The sequence below is a fragment of the Oryza brachyantha genome, chromosome 2, assembly GCF_000231095.2.
Source record: "Oryza brachyantha chromosome 2, ObraRS2, whole genome shotgun sequence".
In the NCBI taxonomy this organism is placed as follows: Eukaryota; Viridiplantae; Streptophyta; class Magnoliopsida; order Poales; family Poaceae; genus Oryza; species Oryza brachyantha.
The window spans coordinates 26,587,576-26,606,006 of record NC_023164.2 but is presented as its reverse complement, the minus strand read 5'-3'; the positions used below and the strand labels follow the sequence as shown (position 1 = coordinate 26,606,006).

The window sequence follows — 18,431 nt, the reverse complement described above, 5'->3', positions numbered from 1 at the left end:
GATACAAGCGGCCCAATTAACTGGCGAGCCTCTTCCCTCTCGTTGCCCTCCGGCCTCCTCCGCTTCGCCTCTTCTCCTCGCAAACCCTCGCGCCACTCTCCCCACCCGCCGCCGCCGCCATGGACGCCGGCGAGCCCTCCACCTCCGACTCGCTGGTCGTTGCCGCGGAGGCCGCGCAGGGGCCCAAGAGGAAGCCACCCAAGCGCTTCGTCCACACCCCCATCCCGCCCTCCATCCTCTCCGACCCCACCCTCGTCGCCGCCGCCACCGACCTCCTCCCGGCCGCGTACAACTTCGAGCTCCCCAAGACGGCCCACCGCATCCGCTCCTCCGGCGCCCGCCGCGCCGCGCTGCAGCTCCCCGAGGGCTTGCTCCTCTTCTCCCTCCCGCTGTCGCACCTCCTCGCCCCGTTCCTCGAGCCGGACCCCTCGAACGACCTCCTCATCCTCGCCGATCCCACCTACGGCGCGTGCTGCCTCGCCGACCGCCCCGCCAAGGCGCTCGCCGCCGACGTCCTCGTCCACTACGGCCACTCCTGCCTCGTTCCCGTCACTTCCTCCCTCCTCCCCGTGCTCTACGTCTTCGTAGAGATTCATGTTGACGCGCAGCGCCTCGCCGATGCTGTCCGCGCCGCCTTCCCGGACCCCGCCGATGCGCCCCGCATGGCCATCGCCGGCACCGTGCAGTTCATTTCGGCGGTTCACACAGCGAGGGAGATCCTCACACGTGACGGGTACCATGACATCGTCGTGCCACAGGCGAAGCCGCTGTCCTCCGGTGAGGTTCTTGGGTGCACCGCACCTGCCCTGAAAAGGTCTGAAGGGATCGGAGCGGTGGTGTTTGTAGCAGATGGGAGGTTCCACCTTGAGGCCTTCATGATAGCCAACCCCGGGGTCAAGGCCTACCGCTTTGATCCATTCCTGGGTGTGCTTGTGCGTGAGGAATATGACCATGTCGGGATGAAGCAAGCGAGGAAGGAGGCAGTGCTGGCAGCGAGGAAGGCGAAGAGCTGGGGTGTTATACTGGGCACGCTGGGGCGGCAGGGGAGTGTAAAGGTTCTCGACCGGGTGGTGGAGCATTTGGAGGAGAAAGGGCTGGAACATACAGTAGTGCTCATGTCAGAGCTATCCCCAGCAAGGATGGAGCTGTTTGGGGGTTCAGTGGATGCGTGGGTGCAGATTGCATGCCCACGGTTGTCGATTGATTGGGGTGAGGGATTTACGAAGCCAATGCTGACAACATTCGAGTTTGATGTCGCACTAGGTTACGTTCCCGGATGGTGGGAGAAGGGGAGCAATGAATGTGGCAGTGGATGCTGTTCAGGATTAGGAACTTCCACAGATTGTGGTTGTAGCAATGGTGGTTGTGCTGACAAGGATTTTGGAGGGGAATACCCGATGGATTACTATTCTCAGGATGGAGGTGATTGGAACAGCTGCTACATGAAGAAGAAACCCTCTACTGGAGAGAGAAAGCTGCGAGTTCGGATTGGTAATTACTCAAATTCATAGCAGTTTATGTGTGGCTTTTTTGTATGTCCTTTTGCCCTATATACTGGAACGAGTGCCTGTATCTTACATTTTGAACGATGGCAAATATCAGTGGCATTTCTCTATGTTTTATTAATCCTTTTGAATTAACTAGGAAATTAATGAGATGTTAGTCTGTTTTATAATACCCTGCTTAATTGGTACATGGTGAATTGGTAATTTATTTTTTTGCCGCCATTTGTTATATTTGACATTATTTATATTTACCAATATATGAGCAGGCAGCAATGTTCAAGTTGAGGACAAACAATAAAGCTAAACATTGTTGAAATGAGATACCAAGAGCAGCTTCATGTTTGTTTCGGAAGTTTTGACACCAGAGTTAAATAGTAGTTTTGGTCTTAGCACTGTGGTTCTATGCGCAATGCAGAAGTTACGAGTGCTGTGATATTTGTATCTGTACACAGATGTAAACTACTCGATCCTGCGGGACACTGTAACACTGTGGTATTGTCTTCCCATAAATAGTGAAATGGTCCTAGTTTATGGAGCACAGTTTTGCTATCTCGAATTTGCAACCTGAATATTGATGATCTGATTGTCAGCTGTACTGTTTTAGATAGGCATGCGCGTTGCAATGGTTTTTTATTTAGTATAGTGGAAGGATTGGGGTTGGGCTGAGCGGGCTGTTAGTTTTTGATACTGCGTGGGCAGTTTCTTTGAGAATTCGTTTCTTTGGATGGTTTTTATGCAATGGTTTTTTTTTACGCTTTTAGGTTCTACAATTATAGATTGTTCCAATATGTAAAAAATATGGTCGGTCATCTATCATATTGCAGATGTTTTTTTTTGTCAAAGTAAATTATCTAATAATATGAAAGTCTGAATATCTGATTGCCAAGTTGATTTGTGTTAACCATGTGCCCGTGGTGTCAAGCATGCTGGCCTTGGCCAGGCAATGGGCATGAACACACATGCACCAGACGATGCTTCAGAGCTCAGAGAGCTTTCCAGTTCCTGCAGAAATACTATAAGAATATAAGCTCATTCCAGCGCCAGCCCTCCATTCACAAAGTCGACTGCACCATCAGTATTTACTTTAATCCAAAAATAACGGTTTCCATCTCGGTTCTTCTGTCGGTACCATCACATTTGACAATGCTCCAAATACAATACAAAGGCATCAGGCATCAGATCTTTATAATATCGAAAGTTTCTGCAGATTGCATCGAGTTTACAGTGCTTCTGGAAACTCTGATAAGGATATCTATAATTCAGTTGGGAAGGCACGTGAAGCCTGAAATTCTGACTCCGCAGTCTGCACACATCTGACGGAGGGTGTCCATTATCAGTTCATGTATGTCCTTTATTCAGAGTTCCTCAAGGCCTGTTATTTAGAGTTCGATACTGCATAATGAATACATTTTAACACTGAACTAAACTACCTGGTGCAAACTAGGATGAGGATACTGTATCTATGAATCAGACCAATCATCAGAATACAATGTTTAAAATGTTTTCGTTGGGGTGCGCCAGGCCCAGGCAGCAGTGCAACGCCTAGGCAACGCGTGAGGACCCCATTGGCAAGCCAATGTAGTGGGTCCTTCCCCACAAAAAATAAATTTAATATCACAGTGGACACATGGCCCACATATCAGATATTAAACTGATAAGAACAGATACTACACTTGATCTTAGCCAAAAGGCCGAGAAAGGTATGAGTTGCATAGTCCAACCCCTCCTGCTTATGTACACTGCGCAGCGCCCTCGTCCGCTCTCCCGTCTCCGAGGTGGTACTAAACATCTAAACCCAGAGCCACCTGGAGCAAGCAAATATATGGGCCGGAAGTCTTCCCTTCGCGGGCTTAAATATGGGCTGGATTTGCCTCTCTGGCGCGTTGTGGAGAAGGCCCAAAAAGGACCGTATGGTTCGCCGGCCCATGACGGAGGTGTTAAATAGGTACTGTTTCCACGGAGCACACTTGCTGAAATAAAATGTTTATGCAGACTATCACATGGATTGATCGAGTTTACAATGTTTCTGCAGAAATTGGAGAGTTTAAAACGTCTGATGATGGTATCTGAATCTGACTCTGATGAATGTATCTGTTATTGTGCTATAGGTCAAATGGTAATAGTGCGGCAAATTTCACCGTAGAACAAGAACAGATCACTTTTATTCCCAAACCACAGACACGTCAGCAGGCAAACATTCAAATAGCAATTATCCCCAAATATCCAACAACGCATATTATTATTAAGAAGTGGTGTCAGTTCAAAGTGCTCCAAAGCGAAAAAGGGTACAAGAGTTCTATTTCAAAGGCTGGTCGATCTGGATTACAATTTGGCGTGACAAGGACTGCTTGGATCAGAAGCACAGCCAAGAGCAGATGCACCATCATCGGTTCATTTGTCCATTGACAGCACGCAGCGCAGGCAGCCACCTTCGTGGAGCAGGTCAAACGCCTTGTTGATGTCGGACAGGTTCATGCTGTGAGTGATGTACTCGTCCACCTTGATTTCCTGTGGATTAATTACATGGGGATTCTGGTGAGATGAATCTCCAGAATGAGACTTGTAAAGGTTTTAGATAGTGTAATTACCTTGTTCAGGTACTTCTCAACAAGCCATGGAACTTGGGTTCGGCTCTTAAAACCGCCGAAAGCTGTTCCCTTCCAGACACGGCCAGTGACGAGCTGGAATGGCCGTGTCGAGATCTCTTGGCCAGACGCAGCTACACCGACGACGACAGAGGTTCCCCAGCCCTACAGTAGCACCCACAGAAATTAAGCGGTTGAAAGCAATATATTTTACTTTGTGATGGAAAAGCAATATATTAGTCTATGAGTGAAAGTTTAAAAACAGATGTTGCTTTACACATATAATGAATATACCTTTCAGATCAAATATCATTAATTCATTTTAGAAATAGACATTGGATAGTAGCATCAAGTGATTCAAGATCGTGAACTGCTTATTTACAGCAAGCATTACGAAGAAGCACTTGAAGTTTGTCATTAATTTGTACACAGCGACAAGTTCACAGAGATATCTGAATGCAAGCTGCAACCGTAGCTTACCTTGTGGCAGCATTCCAATGCAGCCCTCATAACAGAAACGTTTCCAATGCATTCAAAGCTGTAGTCCACGCCACCATCTGTAAGGTCAATTAGGACCTGTTGGATTGGCTTGTCATGGTCTTTTGGGTTCACAAATTCTGTAACCCCAAAGTTCTTCGCTGCAAATAATAACGGCAGAAGAAATAGAAAATAAGCGATGTCTGGTTTGCAGACAATTTTCATGAAGTAACTCATGCAATGTAATACATACTTTGTCAATAAATAACACATACAAAGCATCCAATTTGAAAGAATACTTGTGTGTTACATATGATGGGGTAATGTGATAATTAACAAGAGTAAGATGCACACAAGTAAAAGAGGGTAGATAGTAGTAATAATAAGTTAACTATGGATGGATTATGGATCAAAATCCCTGTCTGTCTAGATTCATCCCAGAAATCCCTTATATTTTGGGCGGAGGTAATAGTTAGTTAACTATGGATGGATGATCGATCAAAATTCTCTTTCCTATCAGAAGTTATAGAAGTGCTGCAAATACAATGGTGGGCGATGGTGCATCAAAGATCCTTCGCAAGAAAACAAATTATTATATGGGAAAGTATTTGCTGGTAACCAAAACATTATATTAGAGAATATTTACCTCTCTCCCACATTAGACTAAACAGAGCAATTTCAGAGTAACAGATTTATTAAAAGGCTCCAACAAACAAGTTGCACCACCAGACAGGTATAAGATGAAAACAGATCCCTTGCTTTAACTCTACCAGACTGTTGTTCGAAATTTATGCATTAAGGTGTGTGACAGAAAAATGGAAATTATGAAACATACCAACATCAAACTTTTTGCTATCAATGTCAATGCCAATAATCCGAGAAGCACCAGCTGATTTCGCCCCCTCAGCAACCTAGAATGATAAATAACATGTCAAAGCTCTCTTTACAGACTAAGATATTAAGTGTTTGTGAACGTATTTCAACTTACTGCAAGTCCAACTGTGCCAAGGCCAAAAACAGCAACAATGGCACCTGCTTCAACCTTTGCAGTATTCCATACAGCTCCGAGGCCTAACGATTGTAGTTTGTTAGATATACAGATGAAGATGTCATAATTATCTGGATAATGAATGTGAAAGTGTGAGGCAATAGTACACAATATTGTATCTAATGTGCCCCAAAAGAGTACAAGGAGTGGAAATCTTGAGGTACCATTGACACAGATGTGGTGAGGCTCTCCACAATCCACATTTATAAAATAGGGTACAATAAACCTAGAAAATGCATTCAAAGAAATATACAGACCCATCGTTTGACTTTTTGGTGGAAAAAGATAATCGACATATTTGTAAATAAAAAATAATTTGTGAATAAAACTTTTATATAGTTGTTCTTATCGCTGGAAAATATACTATGATGAAAAAAGAACGAAGTGCATCAGCGGTCCCTAAACTTGTGTGCATGTGTCATCTAGATCCCCGAACTCTCAAAATGCATTTTTAGGTCCCCGAACTTGTCCGGGGGTGTCATATAGGTCCAAACCGGCTCCGACTCACTCCATCCGCTGACGTGGCATGCCACGGTGACGCCTACGTGTTGGTGGGGCCATGTGGGTCCCACATGTCAGTTTCTCTGTCTCCTCCTTATTCTTTTCTTTCTCTTCTTGTAGGCGCCACCGTGGCATGTCACGTCAGCGGATGGAAAGGTTTTGAGCTCGTTTGGACCTATATGACACCCCTGGACAAGTTCAGGGACCCAAAAATGCATTTTGAAAGTTCAGGGACCTAGATGACACATGCACACAAGTTTAGGGACCGCTGGTACGCTTCACTCATGAAAAAACCTTAAAATGAACTCCAAATTTAAGATTAAAATTCATTTTTTGGCTTATAAGCATAAGTAAAAGCGATAAATGCAGAGTTTGTCTAATACTACATACAAAGCTAGAAAGCGATAGCATGTTACGTTGAAGTGCTGATTAATAAACACATCAGAGTAGTACAAGATATGGTATGGAACTATAATTGGTGAATAAAAAATTAGCCTTCATGAGGTCACATGCAAGAACCTACCAGTAGAAACACCACATCCAAGCAGGCAAACTTTGTCCAGCGGTGCCTGTGGGTTTATCTTTGCTACACTTACATCATGCACAACAGTATACTGACTGAATGTAGATGTCCCCATGAAATGGTAAATGGGCTTTCCATTTATTGAGAAACGGCTCTTGCGATCATTCATCATGATACCGACCCCTGTGGCAGCACGAATTTTACCACAGAGGTTGGTCTTTCCACTCTTGCAGAACTTGCATTCTTTGCATTCTGCTTGGTAGCAAGGAATGACATGATCCCCAGGCTGCACCTCAGTTACTCCTTCCCCAACACTTTCAACAATTCTATGAACATAATTAGCAGAAACTTATAAATGCTCAACTATATTAGCTGCACATGGTCATGTATGGAACAAACTAACGTATCTATATGCTTACCCAGCAGCTTCATGACCAAGAATGCAAGGAAAAAGACCCTCAGGATCCTGCAAGGCACATAAAACACATCATAAGGGCCTGTGTCGTTGGTATAATAACGTTGCCAACATTGTCACAAGGCACAGTAAACGCAGCACTCTCAGGTTTCTGCCGATAATTTCAACTGCCTATAGATTGACAGTAATCTACATCCATTTTAGCTTTCAAGGGAAATAAAATACAGGAGCAACTCATGCGTTGTTAGCTCGAAGAAATCTGCAATCTTACAGTAGAAAATTGTGTAATCTTCCCCACATTTATGTAGTCTGAAGCAACACCTAACTTATTGTAACAATAACCTGTTACGATGCTACTCGACAATTAAATATTAGTAATGAAATAACTAAAGTAAATCGAATTCCATACGGTGCGGCCACTAACTACCATCACCAGATACGTGGTTGGGAAGAACACCACACTAGTACACTACACTACACCACACTACACTAGTACCTACCAGTGTAAAGTGACGAGTTCGAAGAAATCTAGATTCGAAGAAACGCGGTGAGCAAGAGTCGGGGAGAGACGGACCTTGCCGCTCCATGTGTAGTGGTCGGTATGGCAGAGGGCGGTGAAGAGGATCTTGACACGGACCTCGCCGGCCTGCGGCGGCGCCACCTGCACGTCCTCGATCGTCATCGGCTTGTTGGGCTCCCATGCCACCGCCGCTGCACCCACCCACCGGCGGAATCCCCCGCTCCAGATCAAACCAAAATACTCCCAAAAAAATAAAATAATAATAAAAAGGAAACGGTAACAATACTAGCATAGTACCACCATGATGAGGACGAGAGGGAGGGCACCAAGATCAGTGCAGGGTTACCTTTGCAGGTGATGACCTGGCCCTGGGTGGAGGAAGCCATTCCTGCCCCCCTTTCCTTGCTCTCGGAGGTAGCAGTAGATGCGATGGAGAAGAGAAGAGGTAGTGATTGCGAGGTGAGGTGAGGAGAGGATAGGGAGGGCGAGAGCCGAGAGAGAGAGAGAGAGGAGGAGGTGGGTGAGGGTTTTGGTTGGGTTAATTGGGCCGGGCCCAATTTGGATTTTAAAATTTTATGAATTTTGACTTTATTTATTAGATATTTTGTAAATTTAATTTTGTATTTCAAAAATTCATAGAACTAATCTCGGGCCCAATTTGGATTTTAAAATTTTATGAATTTTTATTTTATTTATTAGATATTTTGTAAATTTATTTTGTATTTCAAAAATTCACAGAACTAACCTCCTGCCGCCCTCTAGGAGGGCGGAATGCTGATGTGGCAAACAGTCACTCGGCCGGGAGGGACGGCCGGCAACGGGACGTTGGACCATTTTGCATTTAACCCCTTATTGCCCTTAGGCTAAATGCAAAGTGGCCACGCGTGCCTCAGGAATTTTTCATGATTAAACTATAGTTTAATACATATATGTATAACATATATAATTATTTAATCACAAACACTCTCTTGGCTCAATGATCACTATCCTCCTCTTCTAAATCGAAGAAAATATGCTCCCACGAAGATTCGACCTTTAGTCTCTAGGACAGAAGAGATTCCTATTTTTGCCAACTAAAAAAGTTCAAGCAAAAATCAAAGAAAATATGCTCCTATGTAACCTCTGGTCCCCTAGGATAGAAGAGAGCGACGGTGATAACATATCTTCTCTCAACCGATGATAACATCGCTCCCATCTAATTTCTTCAAATACTGTCTCATGTAATCGCGACCATTCCTCACTTGATCCTTAATTCCTCCGAAAAAACATAAATCTCTATATTCTGGGACGGAGGGGTATAAACATTAAATGTTTTGTTCTTAACCATCCAATTCGTGGGATTTTCCCACAACCACTGAGAAAAAAAATTTAAATGCCAGGTCAAATGAATACTAAATCACATGCCCTGCGGGGTTTTAACTGTAACTAGTCAGTCCCGAGTTGTTCAACATTTCATTTCAAGAGCTTCAGAAATCACTGAGAAACACTGTACACTTGGAATTCTTGTACAGAAACACTCCATGATTAATACATACATTTATACAAACAGAAGGCTGCGAACATGGCCTGGTGGCCTAATTTAGAGCAGATACAATGGCATGACATCCACGGTTTCAGGCAACTGTCAGGCAGCTACTCCGGTTTGTCGTCAGAGTTGATCTGCTGGGCTAGTAACAGCAGCCCCAATGCCGCGAACACGGAGAGGGCAGCCGACGTGTAGCCAAGAACAAGCAGAGAGACCTTGAGTGACTGCAATGGATGGAAGGCCATGACAAAAGTTAGCAGAATTCAAATGGAACTTGCTGTAATCTTCAGGTGTTTATGCTGTTACCTTGGCCATCTGCATCGCGTTGTCGTTTGCATACTGCATCGTGCCGTCTGGAATGTTTTGTACACCACGGGCTAGTTGCCATGAGAGAAGCCTGGTTCACAAGATAAATTATTAAATAGACAAGATACTTGACTACTTGAGAGCCCATATCATGCAGAAGTACATGGGAGTGAAGCACTTCCTAGAGAAAGCCAATAAAAAAAGTAACTTAAGTATGTGCAGGTGTGTCCAAAACTTTTTAATATGACCATCCATTAGACTATGGGGAAAACAAATCTGTCAGGATGGAATCGTTTCACTAACATCGGAATTGTATCCAACAACATTGGTCTCATGATGCAAGTATTATATGGTGAATTTTTTAACACATGCACGAGCAGGAGTTGACGACATCAGGATTTTCGAAATTTCAATAGAAGAAATGTTGAGTGGGTCTGACATTTACCCGAAAACAAGTCCAACTGCAGCTCCAATATTTGCCTTTTCTGCTGTCAACTCAAACTCAAGTTCTAAAAACTGGCAAAGCGGGGGAATAAGAACTAAATTGTTCAGAATAATTTCTTTAACATTATTAAATTGCAGATAGGTTCATACCTTCAGTTTCCTTTTTACTTTCATAGCCTCTACTTCAGATTGAACTACCGGACGTTTTGACAGCAGCTTACCAGTTTTGCTCATTGTTTCAGCAATCTACAGAGATACAACAAAAGAAAAGTTACATTTGCACAACCACCTATGTGATCAAACCTTTTGACAATCCAGTAAAACAAAGCAGAGAGGACTTCCAGATAGTGGCTACAGAGTGGATGAAAGGTAATTTAGCAATAAGAGAGAACAAAGGAACATGCTGTGTCATAACACAATGAATTTCACAGGCTTTCTTCTGCCTCCATAGGTAGGATTTTTTCCAGGAACTCATCCGCATTACAGAAGTTTCCATCAAGCTGAAATCAGTTATACCTGAATGCTGGATGGAAGCAACATTCCTACTGGCCCCAATCATAACATACTAACATCTATACATGATTTATACATGATCATTAGCAACTAATAAGCAAATGTATAGAAATAAATTTGTTATGAATAGCACTTGTATTCATTATGAGGGCACTAGGCCCGAATATATACAGGTACAAGGTATGAGTAAATATAGAAACTATAAGATTCAAGAAACAACAGCATGGATAGAAGAATGAGCCTAAACCTTCTTGAGCTCTCCCTTGCCGTACTGTCCCATGGCCTGAAACCTCCTTCCAGCTGATACCAGCCGCTTGCCAAATGCTACACTATGTAAGGCAAACAGCAAAGGGACACAACCTTTCAGTCAAAAGACTATGTTACATAAAACACAGCTATTGAAGATGTATGGGATCCAATCCATGCCTGATTTGGCGCTGCCGGTCAAGTAGGGTTCCATTGAAGGAATTTGCTTCACAAGGCTATTTGATGTCGATGTGTCAGCCATCTCCCAGGCCTTTGCAAGGTTCAGCAGCAGATCACCTACTTCTTGGCCACACTATCACTCCACCAAAGAAACACAAACAAAAATTAAAACTTCTTGTACCAAAAAGAGGCCTTCCTAGATCCACTATATGTCTAATGCATCAGTGCCTACCTCATCAAGAACAGGCCCATTGGAGAGATCAAATGCGGCATCATTGAGCTTCAGCAAAAAATCACCTAATACTTGTTAGCCCAAATAAAAAAAGGGGTTGTATTCACAGTTTACACTATAAACTTTGTATCTTTGCCACAACACTGCTGTTCGAGAATGCCTTTGTTTGAATTTATGTGGTCAAAATCGTATCTTCATAAAGCATACACACGAATTCAGTTAGAACTGGGTGAGAGGGCAGTCGCTGCTTACGTCGAGGCGAAGGTCGCGGGGAAGCTGGGACAGGAATTTGGGCGGGAGAACCAAGCAATCCTACGAAGAAAAAGTCTCTGCAAATTGAAATCTTTCGAATCCAGGCATAGATTTGAGACACTAGAGTGGCTTACAGCGAGCTCTTGCAGGAGGGGAAGGATAGGCTCCTCGTCGGGGTTGTCGCCGCCGGTGGAAGAGGAGGTGACCGGCTTTGGCGAGTCGGAGGAGACGGCGAGTACAGTAGGTGGATATCTACATCGCCGGAGACGGAAGCGGGAGGGACGGGAGGAGGAGGCGGCGGCGGCCGCGGGGAGAAGTGCAGCGAGGAGTGGGCGGCGGAGGACGGCCGTGGCCATTCGAAACCGCTGCGTGTTTTTTTTTTCACTTTTTTTTTCTCTACTTTTCGTTCTAATTTTACATGTTGAGATTTTTTTTGTTTTGGAAACCAAAATTTCTGGGCTTGGGCTTGGGTGGAAGGGCCCACGCTATCTCTTTGCTTCCAATGGAATTTGTCCAAAATCAAATTTCTCATATTTTTCTTGGAGTAAAGCAAATGAAAAATCGTAGCAAAAACACGTGCACTGTAATGGTGCAAGGTTACAAATTTGCAGCGATAGCATTATGCTAATTTCGCTGGAACAAACCGTACTCACTCTATTAAAAAACAACTTATATCATATTTATAGAAATAAGATCTGTAATTATGATTGATTGAGACGAGAAAGTACACAAAGAAATTAAATATAGAAGATCATGATTATTTAATATGTTGAGGTAAGTAGACAAACCACACTATCGTGAGATAAATTTCAGTTATAGAATGATTAGTGTTTTAAGGAGGAGACACTATAATTTTCTGAAGCTAGTGATGTTGTTTCCAGTCTTTTGTGTTCAGAAATGTGATAAAATTCTTATCAACGACGCATAGCAATTCCCAGTGTAAATACAAAACATAATGCCTTTTTGTTTGCAGTATTTTGTGTTCAGAAATGTGATAAATTTCTTATCAACGACGCATAGCAATTCCCAGTGTAAATACAAAACATAATGCCTTTTTGTTTTGATATATCACGCCATTTCAAGGCAGGAATCGCCAGTGTAAACATGAAAACACAGCCACGATCCATCACTCTATGAAACAACTAATTTACATAATTACATCCACAGAGTCATCAGCAGATGATCATATCCAGTTAAGCACTTCACTGAATTACTGAAGCATCCAATGGTCTAAACTAGAGAGCCCTAAGCATGATGCAGCAGCAGAGTCTCCCTTGTGTCTCTAGGACTCGGGCCTCAGGATGCCATTGACCACGGACAAGCCCACCACGACGCCGAGCGCCTCGGCGGCGGCAACCGCCCCGGCCTGCACTACCGCGTCTCCGGCGAGCTCGGCACCGGCCACCAGCTGCAGCCCCTCCCCGGCGACCTCCCTCGCCTCCTTCCCGGCCGCCTCCACCGTACCCTTCACCGCCTCCCCGCCGGCCTCCGCGGCCTCCACCGCCGCCTCCTCCACCTCCCGCACCGCCTCCTCCGCCGCCTCCTCCGCCCGCTCCAGCTTCTTCCTGATGCCGAACAGCCCGATGCCAGCGGCGTTCGCCGGGGGCGCCGCCACGGCCGGTGCGGCGGCGGACAGGAGCAGGAGCACCGCGGACCTCCGGTCGAGCCGCACGGCGGAGGCGGCCACGCAGCGGCTGCGGTGGCGGGCGGCGGTGGATGCCGCGGCGTGGACGACGAGGTTGGAGGCGCTGGAGACGGCCATGGTTGGTGTGCGTGGCGTCTGCTCAGCTCAGCGAAGTGGCGAGTGGCGCGGAGGGACGCTGCCTTCTGGTCTAGGATGAGGTGGACCGGGAAGACGGTTGCCTTGGACCAACCATCCCATGACACGTGGCACAACTATTTCCCCTTTTTTGTGTATAGATCTTTAGCCATTTGTTGATCTTTTTTCTTTTTTATATTACAATGTTAGAAGCTAACATTACACTAGAGTGGTCAGAGTACCTCTAGAAAATAACGGTAGCTAGTCATTTGACTTGGCTATCTTCAAGATTTTGGTGAGTGTACAAAATGACGCACGCTCGAAGAGATTAGTCATTTGACTTGGCTTGCTATTTCATTCACCAAATAGGTTTGACCAGCTAACCTCGTTAGTATTGGGGGCTTAGGGTTCACTGGACGGTACCCCTCTGTTTCACAATGTAAGACTTTAGTCTTGTCTAGATTTATTACTATCCATATGAATTTAGACAATGCTAGATAGTATATATAGAGAGAGTCGTGCTGTTATGAGTCACGATTCAAAAACATATAAAATCATCTCCAAAATTTGATTTATATGGCTCAATAGATTCTTTATATCAAAATCTTATAGCACACATATTAGACAGTCTTGAAAAAAATGTAGTTCCAACAGGATGGAACTATGGAACTGAGTGGTAAGTGATAACCCAGTAGCCTAAAATTGTTCAGTCACAGCTTCATCAGATATACACCTGATAGAAACTAATAAGTTTCCCATGCATACAAAAAGATACATCTGCTGTCATACTAATTCAGAACTATGTTCTTCCTGTGCCTGCTCTTGCCGTCTTGCGGTGCGCTGCAACAAGTAATCGTTGCATCCATGTTTGCCTGAAATTCGCATCTGAAGGCAGCATTGCACATTGCACACAGTATTGCAGGTTTCTCCTGTGCATGTGAAGTAGGAATAATCAAGACACCCTTTTATTTCTTTCCAAGGGCGAGGTTGACCCGGATCTCCCTGCCTTCTAGTTCCTGAAAAATATGTTATTGTTCAGAGAATTTTTTTAAAGATTCAGTTACATGACATGTTAAACAAAGCATTTCACGTCCAAGATGGCATTCAAGATTCATTCCAAGATTTTTTTTTTGCAGTGTTATTAGCGATTTCAAATTTTCAATCGCTTTCCAGGCATATTTTAACTTGTACAAATTTAACTGAAATTCATCATTGATTTATCTTGCATCTGGAAGCTTAGCTAATCCACTCTCGTTGTCATTTCAGCGCAAGAAAGCTTTTGATTTACTCCCCCGTTTCGTAGTAAGACTTTTTAACATCATATAAATTTATCCATTAGTTGATGCATACAATTTGTGTACATGTGTTTAGATCTATTAGCTTTCATATGAAAGGCTAGAAAGTCTTACGTTGTGAAAGCAGAAAAGAAACGACGTAATCAGGATGTTGTAATTTACCGTTCCGGTGAGCGTGGAAAGAGCTTCGTCCATCTCCTCCTTGGTGGAGTAGCAGACGAAGCCGTAGCCACGGGACCGGCCGGTCTCGCCGTCGTAGAGCACCCGCGCGCCGACCACGTCGCCGCACTGCTGGAACACCTCCGTCAGCATCTCCGACGTGACCGTCCACGACAGGTTGCCGACGAAGAGCTTGTGCTCAGTCTCCGGATACAGCGGCAGCTTCGGCTTGGGCTTGTCGGCGAAGTTCACCCTCATGGTGCGGCCACTGTACAGCTGAAACAAATCGAATCGAATCGAATCATGGCTTCAGGAACAGAACTGAATACCGATCAATTTACGACGGAAGCAGAATGGAAGATGATGCATAAATGGATTGATTGATCATGAGAATGCTCACGCTGCCGTCGAGGTTCTTGATCACTTGCTCGCAGTCTTCGATCGTGCTCATCGTCACGAACGCGAAGCCTCTGCTCCTCCCTGTTACCCGATCGTACAGCACCTAAAAATAAAATTTTCAGGTGTTGAGATCTAGTTTAATTTTACTGAATTACAGCTTAAGTTGATTGTGGTTGGTAATGGGCACTGAGCTGGATTGTTAGTGCAAAAAAAGATCAATTTTACTGAATTCCAACATCAGGTAAAGCATCTCATGTGCTATGGTGTTTATGTTCGGTAAAAGAACTGCAAAAGGCGCCATTTTTTTTTTCACTCGCCAATTGAATATTTAAGCAGAAGCAAGCATTTATCGCACAGAAGTTCGCTTAAGCAAGCAGGCCATGGTATATACGATACCTCCACCATCTCCGGCGTAGCGTAGTCCTGCACAATGCCGGCGAGCTGCGCGCTGTCGCAGTTGTACGGCAGGTTCCCGAAGTACAGCTTGGTGGTGGTGGTGGTGGTGGTGCCCGCTGCCTCCGCCTCCGCCGCGCCACCGCCCGAGACGGCCTCCAGGAAGCCACCCTGCTGCTCTTCTTCTTCCTCCTCCGCCTCATCCAGCACAGCTCCATCTTCGTCTTGCAGCTGTTCGTCGACCTCCTCCTCCTCCTCGACAGCCGTGGCCGCGGCCTCCTCCTGCGATACCATCGCGGTGGCCGCCCGCACGCGCGTCCGCCCCGCCGTCGCGACGACGGGCTTGGCGACGTGGTCGGAGACGGCGAGCAGGAGGCGCCGCTGCTGGTGGTGGTGGTGGTGCGCGCGCGCCGGCGGGGGGCGGGGGAACAGCTGGGGCGCGTGCTGGAGGTGCATGGTCCCGGAGGCGGCGTCGGGGAGCTTGGGGCAGGCGAGGCGCAGCGCGGCGGGGGTGGCCATGGCGTCGTGGTGTGATGTGGAGGGGCGCGAGGCCAGTGGGAAGGGATGGAGCCTTCATGGAGGAGATAAGAGGGTGGTTTTGTATGGGCCATTGACATGTGGGCCCTGACTTGTGGCTCTTGTTCATCAGCTCCCCTATTGTTATCAACTTATCATACTTTTTTGTTGATTTTTTATTATTATTTTGTTGATGCAGCGGTGTTTAGCTTTGCAAGGGTAGTATCCACAGTTTCCTTCACGTGCAACAACCTAAATTTTAGCAATTTTTAAACGTGCCAATACATATGTTCAAAACGGTGGATAATATTACCATGGTTGTTTTGCACCATTTCGTTCATAGAATAAAAGTGCAAACAGTTTGAAATCATTAATTTTTCACAAAAAATATAAATAATAAGGCTGTAGTTACTTTATACAGTCAAACGTGCCAATACCCTTCGTCCCAGTCCCAAAAATCAATTACGGATTTAGAATTTTTATTTAAGTATTTAACAAACCTAATAGTCGTACAAAGGCCACGAACGTGAACGGACATCTACGGTGACTGGGTCTTGAATACGTCACGGCTCAAAATATAACAACTTCTATGTTATATATTTTCGACCCACAATAAACTAATTATTGACTTTTCTTCTTAACCATCCATATCATTTCCTTATTTATTTTTATTAAATTACTCAATCCACGCACCCAACTTAAAAACGTTTTATTTTATTTCACGACCGATGGAGCAGTAAACAGACGTGTTTGTCCCTCACAAATATTTTCCAGAGAGCTTATAACAGCTACTACATCTTACAAAAATCTTCAGTTTCTTGTACAATTTAGGACTAACTGAGCAGCCTTTTATTCTGTCCTGCTGCTTAAACGCAGCAGAGAATAACTATCATCCTGAAAGCGTAGGCTGATGCGATCATCAAGTTCATCACCTCTCCCGCTCAGCGCCGCCGCCGAAGCAGGAGCTCCGCCGCCGCCGCCTCCGCGACCCGCTGCGGCGGCGGTGGTTCGCCTTCTGGTCCGGCGACAGGTCAGCCTTCCACTTCTCCAGCGTCAGCTCCAGCTTCCTCTGCTCCACGGCGGAGCCCCTCGCGTCCATCGGCCCGGAGTGTTCGACGAGCGCCGCCGGCGGCTCGTCGGCCTCCTCCGATTCGCTCACCTCGGCGATCCTGGCTAGCGACCCGGGCCTCTTCACCAGGAGGTCCTTCACGGAGAACGCGTCCGGGGAGTCGGGAGAGAGCGGCGCGGTGTGCGCGTCGGTGGTGTCGAGCAGCGCCACCGCCACGTTCACGATGCCCTGAGGCCGGAGCGAACGCGGGCGCCGGAGTTGCAGCGCCGCCACCTGTCTGCCGGTTGTCCCTCGCGCGGCGGACGCAGCTGCCGCTGACCCCGACGGTCCGACGAACGTGCTCACCACGAGCCGCGTCAGGCCGAGGACAGCGTCGCCGCCGAACCTCCGCGCGGCGCGCACCTCGACGGTGACGGCGGCCGTGTCGGACCGGAGGAAGGCGCCGTCGACGCGGAACAGGAACCTGTCGTTCCACGTCGGGTCGGCTCCGCCGGCGAGGTCGACGCCGGTGCGCAGCTTGTGCGCGCCGTCGGCCCAGGCCACGGCGTAGGCGCGCACGCGGCGGCCGAAGCGGCGGTGCAGGTCCTGCGCGGAGATGACGGTGACCTCGAGCAGGTGGGGTGCGGAGGGGGGCGGCGGCGACGGCGACGCGAGGCCGTCGTCGCGGTGCCCGCCGCCCGCCGACATTGTTCCGGGTGGATCGAACCAAACGAGAACGTCGCGTGGGGCATTAAAAGGAGAGGCAAAATTGGAGGGAAGGGAGCCCAAGTTTAGGCGCGAACGAGTTGGCTACAGCTCCAAGAAACGCAGCGCCAGCACGCTTGCCTATTTGGGGGCGGTTCACTTCAGGTAAAATTCGTTATTTGTTTTAGAAGCTGTGTTCTTCAGCTGAATTGATCCGATTCATGTACCATATAGCGCTGTCAATTTCCATCTTCAAGGCAATTTCGTGTGATTTGAATTCTTGAAATTAAAAGAGATGAAAATGGAGGATATTCAAAACTAGCTGCCTATAGCAGTAACCTTTGCGTTCTAAATAGTCACTAACCTTGTACGGATGTGCATGCTAAGAACAGGTTAGAATAGAAGATAAACACAATATGGAATTATAGTTGTAACATATATATTAATTGAGCAATCTCAATGCATGCCGATCAAATAAAACGGTATAATTTTAGGTTCAATACATACATGAGTGTGCTGCAAAGAAAGATATTAGTCGCGCATTTTTATAGAAAAAAATAGCGTTTCATGATTGCTATCAACTATCGTTCCGTTGGACTATGCTTAGGCAGTATAAATGTTAAGATAAAATACTTGATAGGAATCTCAGAGAAACAGAGGACAATATAGTGCAAATATTTGATGACACCATTATATACCAAAACAAAGCTAGCAACAATGAAAAAAAAAACCCAGTCTCGTTATGCAAATATTGGATGACACCCGTGGTTAGATCAGCTCAAGGAGATCAGAAGAAGAGGCGAGATGCGAGTTCCAGCTTGAATGATAGAAATGCTGTGAACTGGAGAAAGAAATGTCATGAATGAATGGTGTTCGAATTAATAG

At 45.9% G+C, this 18,431-nt stretch overlaps 5 protein-coding genes and 1 non-coding gene across 6 annotated transcripts; 1 reads left to right on the top strand and 5 right to left on the bottom strand.

The window, feature by feature from the left end:
• The first annotated feature begins 76 nt into the window (after positions 1–76).
• LOC102718717 (2-(3-amino-3-carboxypropyl)histidine synthase subunit 1) lies at positions 77–2,170 on the top strand. The gene is made up of 2 exons (XM_006649103.3): positions 77–1,491; positions 1,772–2,170. The coding sequence occupies exons 1-2, from the start codon at positions 120–122 to the stop codon at positions 1,801–1,803; spliced, it is 1,404 nt and encodes a 467-aa protein (XP_006649166.3). The 5' UTR covers positions 77–119; the 3' UTR covers positions 1,804–2,170.
• Positions 2,171–3,012: 842 nt separating this feature from the next.
• On the bottom strand, positions 3,013–3,209 carry LOC121053695. The gene has a single exon (XR_005811239.1). It is a non-coding gene; the product is annotated as a U2 spliceosomal RNA (small nuclear RNA).
• A 505-nt stretch (positions 3,210–3,714) lies between these two features.
• On the bottom strand, positions 3,715–8,064 carry LOC102718434 (alcohol dehydrogenase class-3). Its single transcript, XM_040520501.1, has 9 exons — positions 7,921–8,064; positions 7,629–7,765; positions 7,059–7,105; positions 6,640–6,965; positions 5,556–5,638; positions 5,403–5,478; positions 4,571–4,728; positions 4,094–4,255; positions 3,715–4,013 (listed from the first exon to the last, which is right to left on the bottom strand). The coding sequence occupies exons 1-9, from the start codon at positions 7,958–7,960 to the stop codon at positions 3,897–3,899; spliced, it is 1,146 nt and encodes a 381-aa protein (XP_040376435.1). The 5' UTR covers positions 7,961–8,064; the 3' UTR covers positions 3,715–3,896.
• Positions 8,065–8,941: 877 nt separating this feature from the next.
• On the bottom strand, positions 8,942–11,672 carry LOC102715735. Its single transcript, XM_006648039.3, has 9 exons — positions 11,407–11,672; positions 11,273–11,332; positions 11,021–11,068; positions 10,789–10,921; positions 10,610–10,686; positions 10,000–10,095; positions 9,851–9,921; positions 9,406–9,496; positions 8,942–9,323 (listed from the first exon to the last, which is right to left on the bottom strand). The coding sequence occupies exons 1-9, from the start codon at positions 11,626–11,628 to the stop codon at positions 9,207–9,209; spliced, it is 915 nt and encodes a 304-aa protein (XP_006648102.1). The 5' UTR covers positions 11,629–11,672; the 3' UTR covers positions 8,942–9,206.
• Positions 11,673–13,614: 1,942 nt separating this feature from the next.
• LOC102718153 (28 kDa ribonucleoprotein, chloroplastic) lies at positions 13,615–15,826 on the bottom strand. Its single transcript, XM_006649101.3, has 4 exons — positions 15,281–15,826; positions 14,886–14,987; positions 14,489–14,761; positions 13,615–14,047 (listed from the first exon to the last, which is right to left on the bottom strand). The coding sequence occupies exons 1-4, from the start codon at positions 15,794–15,796 to the stop codon at positions 13,997–13,999; spliced, it is 942 nt and encodes a 313-aa protein (XP_006649164.2). The 5' UTR covers positions 15,797–15,826; the 3' UTR covers positions 13,615–13,996.
• Positions 15,827–16,505: 679 nt separating this feature from the next.
• LOC102717875 lies at positions 16,506–17,549 on the bottom strand. Its single transcript, XM_040521455.1, has one exon. It carries the CDS (start codon positions 17,547–17,549, stop codon positions 16,722–16,724), a length of 828 nt encoding a protein of 275 aa, XP_040377389.1. The 3' UTR covers positions 16,506–16,721.
• Positions 17,550–18,431: the final 882 nt, after the last annotated feature.